At 46.3% G+C, this 17475-nt stretch overlaps 1 protein-coding gene across 2 annotated transcripts in view; it reads left to right on the top strand.

Annotated features, from left to right (window-relative positions):
* Nucleotides 1–16593, top strand: part of MPC1 (mitochondrial pyruvate carrier 1) — a 17479-nt gene extending 886 nt beyond the window's left edge. The window contains exons 2-5 of one of the 2 annotated variants that reach the window (XM_059401411.1): nucleotides 5985–5988; nucleotides 14929–15025; nucleotides 15676–15808; nucleotides 16151–16593. In XM_059401411.1, the coding sequence (XP_059257394.1) occupies nucleotides 5985–5988; nucleotides 14929–15025; nucleotides 15676–15808; nucleotides 16151–16169 (253 nt within the window). In that variant the 3' untranslated portion in view covers nucleotides 16170–16593. The remainder of the gene's footprint in view (nucleotides 1–5984; nucleotides 5989–14928; nucleotides 15026–15675; nucleotides 15809–16150) is intronic. The other variant, XM_059401409.1, reaches the window with a different exon arrangement.
* Nucleotides 16594–17475: the final 882 nt, after the last annotated feature.

Genomic DNA, 17475 nt, shown 5'->3' with positions numbered 1-17475 from the left:
GGGGGCTGCTGCGGAGCGCGGGGCTGCGTCCCGGCCGCCCTCCGGTTTTCGGGGTTCCGGGACCCGTGTGAGCCGAGGCGCGTCAGGCGGCGCCGCTGTGCATCGGCTGTTCTGCCGACCGAGCCGGAGTGTCCCCGAGGCCGCGCCCGCTCTCGCTGGACTTCTGTCCGGTCGGAGTGTCAGGCTCCGGCGGGTGGGAGGCCCGAGGACACTTGGTTGGCTTCCACCCGCCCCTTGGGGCGCCGGCGGTTACTGCCGAACGCGCGCTGTGACCTTGCAGCGGTTCTGAGTAGCTTCTCTTAGGGGCATGGTTTCTGGTTTTCCTGGGTCGTGGTTTAAAACCTGGTGAGGGGTGGGGCCCTGTTTCGTCCGTCTGTCCGTCTCCGTGTTTTCAGTAGCCAATGGTGTGTCGGGAGGCGAGTCCTGCCGCCCGGGGAGACAGACGTCCGGGAACCGCGCAGAGCCGCGGTGTGAGAGCAGCCGGATTTTTGCCCGTGTAGAAAGGACTGATGGAAAGGCCTGGGCTTTGGGCAGATGCTCTTTACGCCGACCTCACGGCGCGGCTGAGACAGGTGATGCCGGCTCACGTGGTGGGTGCAGTGCGTTTGGAAACGAGCTTCACTCCTGACTCTCCAGCCGGGGAGCTTTTGTACTTGAAAGGCACTGTGGTTAGTGAACCCGTGTTTAGTGCTGTGCAGCGGGGCTGTTTGTCAGACAACTGAGGAATGAGTTCCCTGTCGGTGTTGGGGAAATCTGAGCACGGAGTAGTGCGGGGGTCTGTGCTTCGTCCCTGCGGCCAGCCTCCCCTGCCTTGTGGACCCTGCCTCTGCTTCGCACGCTTCCTGCTTCGGAGTCTTCCTAGTCTGTAGGTTCAGCTAAGGACAAAATTGTATAGAATAATTAAGAGTCAACCAGTTACTCTTACTCATATTTAAAAAAAATACCGATGGTTACCTAACATTTGTAGCAGTGTTATGTAAAGTAATAATAGGAATTACGTAATAATAGGAATAGTTTAAGTGTATTTTCCAGGAAGAGAGTTTGGTTTCCTATTTTTTATTTCTATTACTATTTTTACGATTATTTTCTATTTCTTTTTCTTTTTTCCTCTAGTGGATTTGTTTCTGAGAGGCAGGCTTTTCCGTGAAATACTTTGACTTTGACATACAGCCTAACCTCTTTTCCTAAGACGAACATCATGTGGCTTAGTATGTACATACTTTTTCCGGTGTTACTTTGAGTTAGGCTCTGAGTAATGAGGAAAAGCAGAGAATTGCAGTGTCCAGGAAGAGAGCTGCCTGCTAGGGCCCCAGACAGAAGAACTGCTCCTAACCAGTGGATCACAAGCAAGTCCAATCCCAGTGGACCTGTTACTATGACATGGGTTTAATGATGATGCCTTATCTGGTTGGGTTCTTAAGAACATTAAACGGCATGAGGGATGTGAAGATATTCGGAAACTCCAAATCACTGTTCAGTTTACACTCTGCTATTTTCTGTGTGAGAGCAGAAACATTGTATACTTTTAATGGATAAAGTTAAAAATCTTAAGTGTGAGGCCTAAAACTTGGTGATTTTTTACCTGGAATCACTTTTGTGAACTGGGTATGTGGGGTGAGATCCAGGCTTGAGTTCGATACCATTCTTGGAACAGTGGGATTTCCTGCCAGCACTGCCAGTGTTGGAGGGTGGTTTGAGGCTCGTATCCAGACCTCCCCCCAGCATCTTTCTTTATTTAAGCTTTTTCTCCTGGAAAGAGAAACTCTTTCTCCTAGAGCTTACCAGAGGAAAGTTTTCCCTCTGTGTTCTTCCAAGCTTCTGGCTCACAGCCCTGCTGTGCTTTTGTGAAGCAGAATGAAGCATAAAGAAGAAAACTTACTTGTGTCCCTCTTCCGGATCAGACATGATTCTTCTCACCTCAGTAACTTGTTCTATCGACTTTGCACTCCCTGCCAGCTGAAGATCTGGATTTATTTACAGCCTACTGAAGGGATCTAGAGCTATTTCTAAATTAAAGCTGTTCTAGAATTTTGTTTTTTATTTCATTTTTTAAAAGATTTTATTTATTTAACAGAGAGGGCGGAAGAGGGAGAGAGAGAGAGAGAGCGCAAGCGCACAAGAGAGGGAACACAAGCAGGGGTAATGGGAGAAGGAGAAGCAGGCTTCCTGCTGAGCAGAGAGCCTGATGTGGGGCTCGATCCCAGGGCTGTGGGATAATGACCTGGCCAAAGGCAGATGCATAATGACTGAGTCACCCAGGCACCCTGTTCTAGAATTTTAAAAACTATTTTAATAACATAGTTGAATGTTTTAGCAAAAATTTAAAGTCATTTTATAGAGATATTTTAAACTTGAATCAGTCACATTTTATGAGTAAGGTTGAAATATCTTTCTTACTAAAGTGGATTTTCGAGTGTATTTTTTTCTTTTTAAGAATTTATTTTTAAGTGGGGCACCTGGGTGGCTCAGTGGGTTAAGCGTCGGCCTTCGGCTCAGTTCATGATCTCAGGGTCCTGGGATCGAGCCCCACATCGGGCTCTCTGCTAAGTGGGGAACCTGCTTCCCTCTCTCTCTCTGCCTACTTGTGATCTCTCTCTCTGTCAAATAAATAAACAAAATCTTAAAAAAAAAATTATTTTTAAGAGTGTTCTACACCCGACATGAGGCTTTAGCTCATAACCCTGAGAAGCAGAGCTTGTGCTCTACCTGCTCAAATGCCAGGCATCCCTCAGGGTGTATTTTGAGATGTTGATTTTCTCCACAGAGAAACAGAAGGTAAGGACAGAAACAGGCTCTGACTGTACGTGGTGTGGACTTTGATTGGAGCCACACTTCCACACATGGAAGAAAACAGTTGTAAAAGGCATTACCAGGATAACCGGGCACAACTAAATAGGTGTTTTTTTTTTTTCTTTTAAAGATTTTTAATTTTATGACCGTGAGAGAGACAGCGAGAGAGGGAACACAAGCCTGGGAGAGGGAGAAGCAGACTTCTGCCGAGCAGGGAGCCCGATGCAGGGCTCGATCCCAGGACCCTGGGGCCATGACCTGAGCTGAAGGCAGACGCTTAACAACTGAGCCAGCCAGGGATCCCTTCAATAGGGTTTTAATATTAAATAATACCAAGTAATTTCTGACAATTTTTACTAGAAGTGGTTTACGGTAGTGTTATTAAACCCGAATGATGAGTTAGAACACTAGCCCTGGTGATCTTTCACGGTGTCCTGGGCAGTTACTCACCTCTTGTGCTTTGGTAGCTGTTTGCCAACATGGCATAGTGCTTGACAGAAGTAATGATCCGTGCTTCGTTCCCTGGTTCTGGTGCTCTTCCCGGTGCCTTCCATCTCCCTCTCACGGTTTTGTTTTGTTTTTTTTTTAAGATTTTTATTTATTTATTTGACAGAGACAGACACAGAGAGGAGAGAACACAAGCAGGGGGAGTGGGAGAGGGAGAGAAGCAGGATCCCCACCAAGCAGGGGGCCTGATGCGGGGATCGATCCCTGGACCCTGGGATCGTGACTCAAGCCGAAGGCAGATGCTTAACACCTAAGCCACCCAGGGCGCCCTTCCTCTCACGATTTCTACCTTAGTGAGGATCTTGAATCAAGAACTTCCTGGATCTCTACTATTTTTTTTTTTTTTTAAGTAATCTCCACACCCAATGTGGGACTCGAACTCATGACCCTGAGATCAAGAGTCGTGCGCTTGACTGACTGAGTCACAGGCACCCCCTATGTTTTGTGTGTGTGTGTGTGTGTGTGTGTGTGTGTGTGTGTGATTATTTCTCCATATGCCTTCTTAATGGAGTAAAAGAAGATAGCTCTTTCTGCTTTTGCTGCTCCTGTCATTCCTCGCTGTCCTGAGTTTGGGTCGGGAAGGACCAGTGAGATCGAAGGGTGCGTGTTGAGGCGGGACGAGTGCGTCCGTGGCGGGGCCCGCAGTGGTCTGCAGGCTCACTCTGCGGACGGAGCCTCCCTGCGAGCGGGCGGATGCGTGCACGTATGTGTTCGGATGTGCACGTGTGGAGGGTGGTTTCTTAAGCAGAACCTAGATCATGGAGGATTTTACGTTCATCAGTCTGTCAGCACACTTAGAAATCCGAAATTAATGGGGTGTTTGCCAGGGATAGTCTTTAGTTAATAAGGAATGCTGTTCTAATTTTAACTCCTTGTTTTCAGGAAAGCTTTAAGGATCTCTCTTTACTACCCAGGTGGAAAGTGGCCGTAGGACGACAGGGACCCCTTCCTGAGCGATAGAAGAGCGCCCCTGGGACAGACCTTAGGCGTCTGATAGGCCAGCCCTCGCTCGCCACGCGAGGAAGTGATATCTAGTCCGAACTTGAGGCCTCTGGACACCAAGTTCACGGAGCCACAGCGGGGAAGTCGGGTTAGGGTTCAGAGGAGAATAGCAGTGCACAAGAGTGGTTTCAAAAAGAAGTAAGGTCGGGGCGCTCGGGTGGGCTCAGTCAGTTAAGCATCCGACTGTTGACTTCAGCTCAGGTCCTGATCTCAGGGTCCTGAGACTGAGCCCTTTGTCGGGCTCTGTGCTCAACGCACCGTCCACTTGCCCCTCTCCCTCTGCTCCTGACCCCAACTCGTTGTCTCTCTCTCTCTCTCTCATTTAAATAAATAAATAAATAACATCTTTTAAAAAAGAAGTAAGGTGAAAGGTGCTTTGTGCCTCTTCTCTCTGCCCCTCGGCCGCCGGTGCCCTGCTGCTGGCTTCCCTTCCCCGCCGTGTGACTGACCTTTAGACATTTCATGCAGCAGATGGAGTTGAAGCAGAACTGGCCATACGAGAGCCCTGTTGCCCGCACCGTCCAGTGCCCAGAGGTCGTTTCCGTCGTCCAGTTAGTAGACTGCGAGCCTGTCACTTGGATTCCCTTCGTACTATCTAAGCAAATGACCAGGGACAGGGACTAACGGTGCTTTCAGAGAAACCGAACAGTTACTGTCCGTAATTCTAGGAAAATGAGAAGCTCAGATTCGCAGTGTTCAGGAGATATTATGAAAATAAAAATGAGCTTAGAAGAAGTCTCGAACCCAACAGCCACTTCCAAATTAATGAGAAAAACAAGGAAAAGTTTTGGGAGTTTGGTTTTGTTTGGAACCACACAGTGGCTGTCCATCACCTCCACCATCATCCTCTGCCAGGACAGTTCAGTTTCCTCCTGAGAGTTAAGGGTGTAACTGAACACGAGAAGAAAGACCCTTATACTTTTTGTTTGTTTGTTTTAACCTTCATGTAAATAAAGGCAGCATACCAAATAGAAAATCAGGGGTATTTTTTTTTTTTTTTAAGATTGATTGATGTGAGAGCACGCGTGCACACCGGTGCAGGGCCCGGGGGTGGGGGAGGAGGGACAGGGTCTCAGGCGGACTCTGCGCTGAGCAGGGAGCCCATCTCCAGGCTTCTCAGAACCCCGAGATGATGACCTGAGCCGAAATCAAGAGTGGGACATTCAACCGATGGAGCCACCCAGGGGCCCCAAAACCAGGGATATTTCTTTATTACAGTTTTACATAACTCTCCCGAAACTGAAGTTTGTGTGTTGCTTAAAAATTTATCGTTCCTTGGAACAGATGCACATACCCCTTTTCACTCGCGTGGCTCTGATAAAATGCAAAAATACGGATTTGCGATTTTCTGAGTTAGTAGTTGGTTCATGGTTTGGACAAGTGACATGGAATTAAGGAATGTTGAGTTGTGGAGTTTTGTACCTGCCAGTATTTAGAGTGACTCTATCCTCTGAGTGTTTTACAGTCATTAAATCATGTTTTAAATCATCAACATTACATTCTTTTTGAATTTTTCTTCAACTTATTTAAATTCTAACAAAACAGCTCACCCGTTTCCTGCATCGCCCAGTCTCTGCCTCTGGTAACACCCGTCCGTTCTCAGTACCCACTGAGTGTGTGTTTCTGAAGATTCCACATACAAGAGAGATACGCAGTATTTGTCTTTTCCGACTGACTTCACGTAGCACAGTGCTCTTGTTGTCCTTCCACATTGTTGCAAATGGTCCGATTCGTTCTTCACGGCTCAGTAATACCCTCGTATACACGCACTACGGCTTCTTTATCCATCCATCGGGGCCAGTGAGATGGTTTTCCTATCTTGGCTGTTGTAAATAATGCCTCAGTGAACATGGGGTGTATATATCTTTTCAAATTAGTGTCTTAGCTTTCTTCAAATACCCAGAAGGGGAATTTGGGGTCATACTGACTTAAGGGTTAGGTTTTTGAGGGACTTCCGTACTGTGTCCCACAGTGGCCACACCAGTGACATTCCCACCAATAGTGCACAACCAGTTGACATGCCCGTCTTTGCCAACACTTGTCGGGGGCAGCTACGTACATAATACGCAACATGGTGCCTGCGGCCAGGCAGGTCACCTGCGCACCACCTGAATGACGATCGGCCATGCCCAGAACAGGAAGCCCGAGGACACTGCGTGCCTTTTATCATGCTAAGTGTTGATCAGCTCCCTTTCCCGGGTACAGCCTGCTGATGGGAGGAGAGGGGGTATAAAGAGGGTCAACGTCCGGGTGAGGGACGATAAAGATTCGCAGGCTTGTCACTCCCTGGCTCCGGGTCGTTCTTGCTGGCGAGAGCGACAAACACTTAACTTTTAATTTTTTAAAAAAATTTATTTATTTGACAGAGAGCAAGAGATCACAAGTAGGCAGAGGGGCAGGTGGCGGCAGGACGGCTGGGGGGAGGAAGCAGGCTCCCCTCTGAGCAGAAAGCCTGGCACTGGGGCTCGATCCCAGGACCCTGAGAGCATGACCTGAGCTGAAGGCAGAGGCTTAACCCACTGAGCCACCCAGGCGCCCCGAGCTCTGTCCATTTTTATGCCAGTACTACAGTTTTAATTCTACATCTTTGTTATATAGATTGAAATCAGGAGGCCTGATGCCTCCAGCTTTGTTCTTTTTCAAAATTGCTTTGCCTGTTCAAGGTCTTTTATGATTCCATGCAAATTTTAGGATTGTTCTATTTCTGTGAAAAATGTCATTGGGATTTTGATAGGGCTTTCATTGGCTCTGTTGCTGGGTAGTATGAATATTTTAACAATATTAGTTCTTCCATCCCTGAGCATGGAATGGCTTTGTGTTTCCTTGTGTCATCTTTAGTTTTTTTTTTTTTTTTTTTTGTTTTTTTTTTTTTTTTTTTTGGTTAATATCTTATAGTTTTCAACATACAGGTCTTTCACTTCCTTGATTAAATTTATTTCTAGGTATTTTATCTTTTTGATGCAATTATAAATGGGATTATTTTCTCAATTTCTTTCTGATAGTTTATTATTGTAAAGAAACAACAGATTTCTGTATACTGATTTATAATCTGTAATTTTACTAAATTTGTGTAGCATTTTTTGGTGGAGTCTCCCGGGCTCTACTTTATAACACATTAACCATAAATAGTAACAGTTTCCCCCCCAAGATCTTTTTTTTTTTTTTTTTTTTTTTAAGATTTATTTACCCGAGAAGGAGCACAGGAGCAGGGTGAGGGGCAGAGGGAAGGGGAGGAGAACTTAAGCAGAGTCCCTGCTGAGTGTGGACCCCTTCTCCAGGTTCAGTTTCACGACCCTGAGATCATGACCTGAGGCAAAATCAAGAGGCACTTAAACAACTGAGGACCTAGTGCTCCTTAAAGATTTTATTTTTAAATAATCTCCTACAGCCAACATGGGGCTGGAACTCACAAGGTCAAGATCAAAAGTCATGTGCTCTACCAACTGAGCCAACCAGGGGCCCCACAAATGGTGACGGTTTTAGTTTCTTTCTAATTTCAGTGTCCTTTCTTTTTCTCCCCTAATTGCTCTGGCTGGGACATCCAGTATATGTGGAATAAGTGGTGAGAGCAGACATCCTTGTTTCCAGCCTTAGAGGAATAGCTTTCAGCTTTTCACCGTTGAGTGTGGCGTGAGCTGTGTGCTTGTTTTATGTGTCTTTATTATGTCCAGTTGCTGTTTTATCAGTGCAGTCTTTCTTTCTCCTTTATTGAGAGTTAGTATCATAAATGGGTATTCAGTTTTGTCAATTTTTCTTCCTTCGTTGTTGGTATATGCTTCTTGCCATCTCATCTGTTGAGATGCTCATATTTTTTGTGGCCTTCACTTTGTTGATGTGGTGTAGTGTGGAATATAGCACACTGATGCGTGGATGCCAAACCATCCTAGACGCCCGGGGATAAATCTCACTGATCAGAGTGGATGCTCCTTCTAACGTATTGTTGAGTTGGTTTGCTCGTATTTGAGGATTTTTGCATCTGTGTCCATCAGGGATATTGGCTTGTAATTTCCCTTTCTGTACGGCACCCTTGTTTCTCTTTGGTATCAGGGCGGTGCTGGCCTTGGAAAATGGTTTTCTAAGAGTTCTCCCCTCTTCTAGCTTCTGGAAGTGTTTGAAAGGGATTGGTATTGATTCTTCTTTGAATATTTGGTAGAGTTCACTCGGGAAGCTCTGTGGTCCTGACTTCTGTTTGTGGGGAGGTTTTTGATCACTGATTTCAGCCCCTTCACTAGTAATCTGTTCAGATTTTCTGTTTTATCATGATTCAGTCTTGGTAGGTTCTGTGTTTCTAGGAATTCATCCATTTCTTCTGGGTTGTCTAGTTTGTTGGTGTACAATTACTCATAGTAGTCTCTTACAGTCCTTTGTATTGCCGTGGTATCACTTCTAGTATTTCTTTCATTTTGGTTTTATTGGAGTTCCCTCTTTTTTTCTTGGTGTGTCTGGCTCTTTTTTGGTTCCAATTTCATTTATTTCTGCTCTAATCTTTGTTATTTTCTTCAAAATAACCCCAGTAACTTGGGGCTTCTTTTGTTCTTTTTATAGTTCCTCGAAGTATGTTAGGTTGTTTGAGACTTTTCTTGTTTCTTGAAGTAGGCTTTTACTGCTTTTAGCTTCTTTTGTAGAACTGCTTTTGCTGCAGCCCTTAAATTTTGGTATGATAAATTTCCATCTTCGATTGTCTCAAGACATTTTTTATTTCTTCTTTGACCTATCAGTTACTCAGTAGCATGTTTAATCTCCATATATTTATGAGTTTTCTAGCTTTCTTCATGTAATTAATTTCTAGTTTCATATCATGATGGTTGGAAAAGATGCTGGGTTTCAATCTTAGATTTATTAAGACCTGTTTTGTGACCTAATATATGATCTGTCTTGGAAAATGTTCATGTGCACTTAAGAAGAATATATATTTTGTTGCTTTTGGATGAAGTGTTCTTTATATGTATCTGTTACCTTCAGGTGGTCTAACTTGTCAGTGAAGGCCAATGTTCTGATCAATTTTATCTGGATTTTTAAAAAATATTTTATTAATTTATTTGACTGAGGGAGAGAGATCACAAGTAGGCAGAGAGGCAGGCAGAGAACGAGGGGGAAGCAGGCTCCCTGCTGAGCAGAGAGCCTGATGCGGGGCTCGATCCCAGAACCCTGAGATCATGACCTGAGCTGAAGGCTTAACCCGCTGAGTCACCCAGGTGCCCCTATCTGGATGATTTATCCATTGATATAAGCAAGGTATTTAAGTCCTCTGCTATTATTAAGTTGGTGGCTGTGTCACCCTTTAGGCATGTGCGCATTAGCTTTACATATTTATATATTTAGATGCTCCTGTGTCCCAACTATTATGTCCCCTTGTTGGATTAACCCCTTTACCATTATGTAACACTCTTATTACAGTCTTTGTTTTAAAGTCTATTTTTTCTGATATCAGTATAGATAACTCCATTCTTTTGGTTTCCATTTGTGTGGAAACTTTTTCTATCCTTTCATTTTAGTGTGTGTGTTCTTACATCAAAAGCATATTGTAGATAGCATATAGATGAATCTTTTTTTTTTTTTTAACTGATTCAGCTATTCTTTTGATTGAAGAATTTGGTCTGTTTACATTTAAAGGAATCGTTGTTGGTATATGCTTCTTGCCATTTTGCTTATTTTCTGGATATTTTGTAGTTCTCTGCTACGCTGTTCTCTCACTGTCTTCCTTTGCTGTTTTAATTCCCTTTCTTTATTTTTTTGTCATTTACTCCAGGTTTTTGCTCTGTGGTTACCATGAGGCTTATATATAACAACCTGTATCTGTAACAGTCAGTTTTCAGTTGATAACAACTGTAAGTTTGATCTCATTCTAAAGCTCAGCACCCCTCCCCCTTAATTTATATTTTTGATATATTTTATGTCTTTTTATCTTGTTCCTTAACTAATTACTGTAATCATTGTTATTTTTGCTACTTTTGTCTTTTAACCTTCATACTAGCTTTATAAGTAGTTATTTGACTTACCTTTACTATATATTTATTTTTCCAGTGAGATTTATTCTTTTGTGTATGTTCTTATTACCAAATAACATGTTACTTATAAGGCTAATTTAATGGTAATGAACTTCTTTAGCTCTTGCTTGTCTGGAAAATTCTCTTGCCTTCTATTCTGAATGATAACTTAGCTGGGTAGGATATTCTTGGTTGGAAGATAAGCTTTTTTTGTGTAAGCATTTTCATGCTGTAAAATAGGGTAGCATTTGAATTGCTGTACAGTTCACAGAGTCCTGAATTGAAAACCGAATTATCTCCAAGTTGACATTTTAGATTTTTAAAACTACATCTTTTAAAGTATTTTCATGGCAGAAATGTGCCACTGGTAATTTATAGCTAATTAAATCTGGTTCTTTGTTCAGATCTTGAACAAAGATGCTTTAAGAATAGTGAAACTAGGAAAGAAAAAAAAAATCTCTAGTCAAGGAATGGGCAGAAGACGTGAATAGACATTTGTCCAAAGAGGACATACAAATGGCCAACAGACACATGAAAAAATGCTCAACATCAGTCGGCATCAAGGAAATACAGATCAAAACCATGGTGAGATAACCACCTCACACCATTCAAATGACTAAAATTAACAAGTTGTTTCCTGACTTGGTGATGTTGGTGAGGATGCAGAGAAAGGGGAACCCTCCTGCACTGTTGGTGGGAATGCAAGCTGGTGCAGCCACTCTGGAGAATAGTATGGAGGTTCCTCAAAAAGTTAAAAACAGAGCTACTCAGTGACCCAGTAATTGCACTACTGGGTATTTATCCAAAGGATACAAACACAGTGATCTGAAGGGACACCTGCACCCCAATGTTTATAGCAGTGATGTCCACAGGAGCCCAGATGATGTCCATCGATAGATGAATAGATAAAGAAGATGAATGGTGCTGTGTATATATACACAGTGGAATATTACTTAGCTATCAAGAAGAATGAAATCTCATCTTTTGCGACGACATGGATGGAACTAGAGTGTATTATGCTAAGCGAAATATAAGCCAGTCAGAGAAAGCAAAGACTATGATTTCACTCCTGTGGACTTTAAGAAACAAAACATGAACATAGAAGAAGGGAAGGAAAAATAATAAAAGATGAAAATAGAGAAGGAGACAAACCATAAGAGACTCTTTGTTATAGGGAACCACCTGAGGGTTACCACAGGGGAAGGGTTTGGGGGATGAGGTAAGTGGGTGACGGGCTTGAAGGAGGTTAAGTGATGTGATGAGCACAGGGCGCTTCGCAACTGGTAAATCACTAAATTCTACCTTTGAAACTGACAACGGCAAAGAGTAGTGACCCTGCTGGTGAGTGTGGTCCACAGTCTACTAGATTACGCTGTGGGATCCTGTAGGGCAATCCCCAACTTCTGCCGCAAAGCACCCTGCTCGGTTTGGACTTCGTATGAGATAGTCTTGGTAACATGATCTCTTACCACAGTTGAAAAATAATCTGTTCTAAAAACTCACTTAACCTCGAAAGGCTCTTTCTAGGCTTCTTATATTTCGTAATAGAAACTATTTGAAGAATATTACTATATTAGCATTGTCAGTGGATATTTTCATGCTGGCAGTTTGAACCTTCTTGGTCTCTAAGTCAAAATGGTGAGAAAAGAGCCATTGGATGTGTGTTTATAAAAGATTTTATCATTTTATTTCATTAACTCAGTACCTAAACTTTTAAGATTTTGTACAAAATCAGTTTATTTGGAAAAAACAATTAAGCTATATCCTGCAAAAAGAATTGCCATTTCAGAAATAGAAGTAATTCATCATAAAATTTTTGATGCATTTTTGAATGGTACCAAGTTTAACATTCAGAAGAACACAATGTCGTAAGTTTTTACTATTCTTTCATTCATTCAACAAAGACTTGCTGAATGCTTATAAAATGCCAGGCACTGTTTGAGGTTCCAGAGTCTTAGAAGTGAACAAAATGTAAAATTATATACCTGTTTTTAGGGGTTCTCGTTCTGTTGATAACCTGTTAGCCAAAATGGTGAAGGCTCCGCGTTCCTCGAGTTCTGCAGCTCTGTGCTCTCGCTAGCTAGTCATTTCCAGAGGAGCGCCCCGCCAGCCTGCACCGAGCGTAGCCGCCGTGAGCCGCAGAGGGCAGCAGAGCACCAGCCCGTGGCCAGGCCGAATGACACGTGCCACAGATGTCAGGACACCAGACCTCAGACACCTAGTACAAAGACAGAATGTGAAATGCCACATTGCTAAGCTTTAGTTGAGCACCAGTTCAAATTAAATTATTTTTGACAGGTTAGAATAAACTAACACAATTCTGTAGTTTCTTTTTACTTTTAATGTGGCTTCTAGAAATTGTGAAATGACATATGTGGCTCGTGGTAGTGACTTGCATTATATTTCCATGGGACAGCTTCCCTCTCAGGCTTACGCTTGTCTGGGTAAAGGAGAGGTTTCGTTTTGCTGGGTCAGAGCTGTTGTTAGGAATGTGTGCGGCTCAGCTGGTCGTTTGGCTGCTGAAACTTGAACACACGTGTGAGGTTGAAGTAGCCCGATAGAGCCGTGATCTTCCAAAACATCTAATCTTTTCTTTTTTCCCCCCACATCTCTCCCGTCTGAACCTTGGGGACGCCTCACAAAATAGCACGGTAAGAGAACTGCTCTACTTTATTTTAGGCTCTTGCAGAATTTGTGCGCTGCCAGACTTACGGACAGCAGGCCTGGCTTCCTTTGCTTGCGCTAGTGGACGCAGCCGCCGTGGCTGGGGGCTCTCCCAGGGGCCCCTTGCGGGCTCTCGTCCACTCTGGGCGCTCACTCCTGGCAGGACCAGTGCACCGGCTGCTGAGCTGGACCAAACCCATGTTTCCGAACAGGGACGTGCGAACTCAAGCTTGCAGTCGATAGAAAGGATGAATTCTTCATGTTCTACAGTCGCCTCTTTCCGTACACTGTTGTTTGAGATCATTTTTACCTTTTGTGAACTTTTTAAGAAACCCGCTTCAGGTGTATCTCAGTGTTTATCATCACAAGTGTGTGTATCTCCCCTAACTTGCTGAGCTCTGTTCACACGTCACAGGCCTCAAACTAGAACCTAGAATACCACCATGTGAACCAAGCCCCCCAGGGCTACTTGAGGTGCCAGATCCTGCCATGGTCCTGCTCCTTGGCCCCAGCTGTGGACAGAGACGCCTTTGTGCCTGGTCATGGAGAAACTCTCCAGGCTCTGTTCCAGCGCCAGCTCTGTGCGCGAGAAGGTAGATGTTGGGACCAACGCACAGAGCAGAGCTGTGGGATGCACCCTCCCACTCCAGACCTCTCCAGAGCTCTCCAGAGCTCTGGTGGGGGGTGGGGAGCAGCCACTCCGTGTCCAGGTGTAAGAAATTACAGTTCCAGCACATGAGTCTCCCTCAGATAATGTCCGGAGACAAGAGGACTGATTAGCGCCCCCCCCCAACCCGCCCCCAGCCCCAGAACCTTCGAGATTCCTCACACCAGCTGTGTCTGATGCACGAGGTCATACCTTGTGTGCGGGCCTGGGAGCTCTGCGCTTTGCACCTCCTTGCGGCCTGGGTCTCCTGGTTCCAGTGCAGCGCGTTAAGTGAGCGCGACAGAATATTCTCCTGGTAGGCCAGACGTAGTTGTCGCTTTTCTTGCGTTTCCCTTGTTTCCTACTTCTACATGAAATTTCGGATACTCCTGACTCCTGGCCGGTGCTGGTCAAAGTTAGAAAAGCACTCAGCAGTCTGAATTTGCCTGAAATGCCCTGACGGCAGGAGTGGGCCGCTGATGAGTGGCCTGATCACTAAAGGGGGTGAGCCAACAAGGGGTGGTTTCTTTCATGCGTTCAAGTATTGAAGATCGTACATTAATGAAAGCCTTTTTCGTTTAATGGGAAAAGCCACTGAACTCGGTTCACCTTCAGAACGTAAATCGATTGGCTGTCGCTGCCGTTGACAGCGTGATACTGACTTACATGGCCTTAGAGTGACATCGCTTTGCTGTCCTGGGACAGCTGCCATCACAGTGTGAAAATCCACTGAGACTTCTCTAAACATAGGTTGTTGCTGTGACTCTGAAAGTACCTTCCAGTCTTAATTTCTTAGTATCCCTGGGGTTCCGAGCTCTCTGATCTAACTATGTAGCTCGTAGAGGCTGGGAAGCCACTTCTCACAGATGCTTTCTTCAGAAATGATCTCCAATCTAGGATCGGCGTTAGGAGAGATTTTGACAAATATCTTAATGAAAATTTGAAAAAGAGGTTTTTTGAGATTTAAACATAATATTACCGAGAATAGTTGTAAGGAGATTTAAGTGGTGGCCAGCGGGAACTGGGTAAGAAGTTAATCTGATTTAAAGTTCTCTGAGTGGGACTGAGATTACCTCGAGGTAATCTGGAAGCTGGCGGGGGCCTTGGTGATCAGCCAGCTCCTTTCTGACGCGGGGCTCACCCTGGAAGAGCCGCCGAGTCCGGGCAAACCCTTGCACAGTCCGTGCCCGGACGTTCGCCGGCCGGCCGTTGACCAGTACACCTGCACGTGAAGGTCAGGTTCCCGCACAGCGTCGCTCCTGGTGTTCGGGAAGGAGCCCGCCCCTCCTCTTCCCGCCCCCTTACCCGTCTCCTTCTCCTCTCATTTTGTAGCATTTCTGGGGCCCTGTCGCCAACTGGGGTCTTCCCATTGCTGCCATCAATGACATGAAAAAGTCTCCAGAGATTATCAGTGGGCGGATGACGTTTGGTAAGGACACAGATTTGAATAACGGGGAGGACTTGACCGCGTGGAATTACAGGGTCACAGGCTCCTGGGTGTGCTCTTCAGCTATAGCTGCGGTGCCGCGGCCACTCTCGGAAAGTAACACACAGGCACGGTGGCCTGCACGGTGCTGCTTGCTCCGGGGAGGGAGAAACAGGGCTGTTCGGAAATACGCACCCAGGACGTGTCAAGGTCCTGTGTGCCTTCCAGATCTAGTCCACGCAGCTGCAGAATGTGTCCTCTTGAACTTTACTTGGAAGAAGTGCCCTTAAGTTTATTTGAAATCCTGATATTTGACCTTAAAAATCTTGTTGTGGGGATTAAGCAGCAGTTGTTTCAGACGGTGGGTTGGGAACAGCTCTGGGGGAGCAGAAAAAGCAGCTAGAGCCCACAGCCGCGGTAGCTAACAAACGCGTGCCTGTAGTGTTTGCTAACGGAAAACCCCGACGGCAGAGGGATTCACAGGGCGCGCTCCCCAGTCGCGGGGGCGTGTAAGCAACAACGTGTGTTGTCTGTGGAAGGTTGTAGCAAAGAGATTCGCTTTCTGGTGAAGGCGACTGGGCCGCCGATCTGTGATCACAGCAGCTCGGAGTCTGCTGGACTGTGAGTCACGCCTGGCTTTGCTGTCCCGGCAGCCCTCTGTTGCTACTCGCTGACCTTCATGAGATTCGCCTACAAGGTGCAGCCTCGAAACTGGCTCCTGTTCGCCTGCCACGCCACCAACGAGGTAGCGCAGCTCGTTCAGGGAGCACGCCTCATCAAGCACGAGTAAGCAGCTCCCGGCACCGTCACACGGTTTGGGCAGTTGGGGAGAATGAAACTTAAATCTCGAGCCGGCGGTGAGCAGCGTGTGCAGAGATCATGTTAGCCGTGGGGGAACCGGATTCTGAGTAAAAATGTGCCGTTGGAAAGGGGAAAAAATGCGCTGCCGAATTTAAAACTGATTGGTCAGTGAGTGCAGCGCAGATTAACCGGAGATGGAATGTTACTGTTCTTATAAACCGAGAAGCTGGAGTAAATGCGAAGGTGTCTTCCCGATGCCACCCAGGGTCTTGGAGCCGGGCAGTGACATTTGTTTCTCATTGGATCTTTCTTTGTGTTTATTTCCAGGATGAGTAAAAAGGCATAAGCCTACCAGCGGGAGAGGAGAAGCCAGGGGTGTGGAGGGACGGCCTTGCCGGTGCCGCTGAGTCACGGATTCCATCCTCAGAATAGTCTTGCTGAGGAAATAAGCTGAATGCTATTTTTACTAACCAATTTTTCTAGAAATAGCTGAGAGTCCCTAAAACAACTCTCTGCTGCCTTACACACCCTGAATATCCTTCTCTTCATGAAGAGTCCATGTGATGGTTTTATCTGCAGTAATGCATATATTACTTGGTAGAATTTACTTAATGAGTAACTGAAGAGAGGAAATTGGGATTTTTAGACACCGACGGCTGGCCACGGGCCCTGTCCCTGCTAGTGGTCGAGAGCGTGTCTCTGCTTCCATGCGGCATGCCTCCACAAGTGCTGGAACTTAATGGCAATAAATGATTTAAATACTCATCAAACGAGTATGACTCTGTGTCTTGGTGTGTTGAGAAACTGCGAAACTGTAATGTCCCTGCAAAGACCGTTGTGGATGAGAGCCTGGAGCTCCTGGGAAGGTGTCCCCATGGCTGGAGGGCCAGCCTCTAGGACACGCCGCCCATCACCCTCGGGGCAAACCCAATACTGCGTCCCCCAGTGCGGCCCCCCACGCCTGCCCGAGCAGCTGGCGCGGGAACTGAGCCGCAGCCCGGCGCCGGCCGTCCAGGTACTGTGTGCACGGACACGTGGTAGGAGGGGGCCCGTGACAAAGGCTGCCGCCATGTGTGTGCTCACAGGGCTGTGAGCGCTTCGATAGTCCCCTTACTTCGCCGGGCAGGGTCGGTTGCACTGCCGACTGTCCGCTGTGGCAAGGGTGGCCTCGCGCGGAGGCGGCAGGCAGAAGTGGGCAGAGCGTGCGCCCTCCTGGTCGGTTCTCTCCTGTCACTTCTTTCGTTTTACAGGTGTGACGCTGTTCACACAGCGTTTTCGTCTCTCATTCTCATCTCTCTCGTGCCCCGCTCCACACAGGCCTGGGGTGCAGGAGGACAGGTGCTGCCTCCCGTTTGTGGGCCAGCGGCTGCGCCGGGACACCGCATGCGTCCTGGTGCCTCAGGCTCGTGGCTGTGCAGCGGGCCTGGGGGGCGCGGGCGGGCGAGAGGCTAGACCGGCCTCCCGGAGTTCACAAAGCACCTTTGACCCTAACTCAAGTACCGTTGCTTGTCAGAGACCCAGACTGTACAGGGGCGTCGAAGGGACCTGCTCAGACCTTCTTGGCCTTTGCTCGTGTCCCTGCTCCCACGCCAGATCGCATGGCTTTGGTGGTTTGGGATTCTTCTCTCTTATCAGTGTGGAAGAGCCGCCTC

Source organism: Mustela nigripes, chromosome 5 (genome assembly GCF_022355385.1).
Source record: "Mustela nigripes isolate SB6536 chromosome 5, MUSNIG.SB6536, whole genome shotgun sequence".
In the NCBI taxonomy this organism is placed as follows: Eukaryota; Metazoa; Chordata; class Mammalia; order Carnivora; family Mustelidae; genus Mustela; species Mustela nigripes.
Note: the sequence above shows the minus strand (reverse complement) of the source record. Positions and strands in the feature narration are given on the sequence as shown.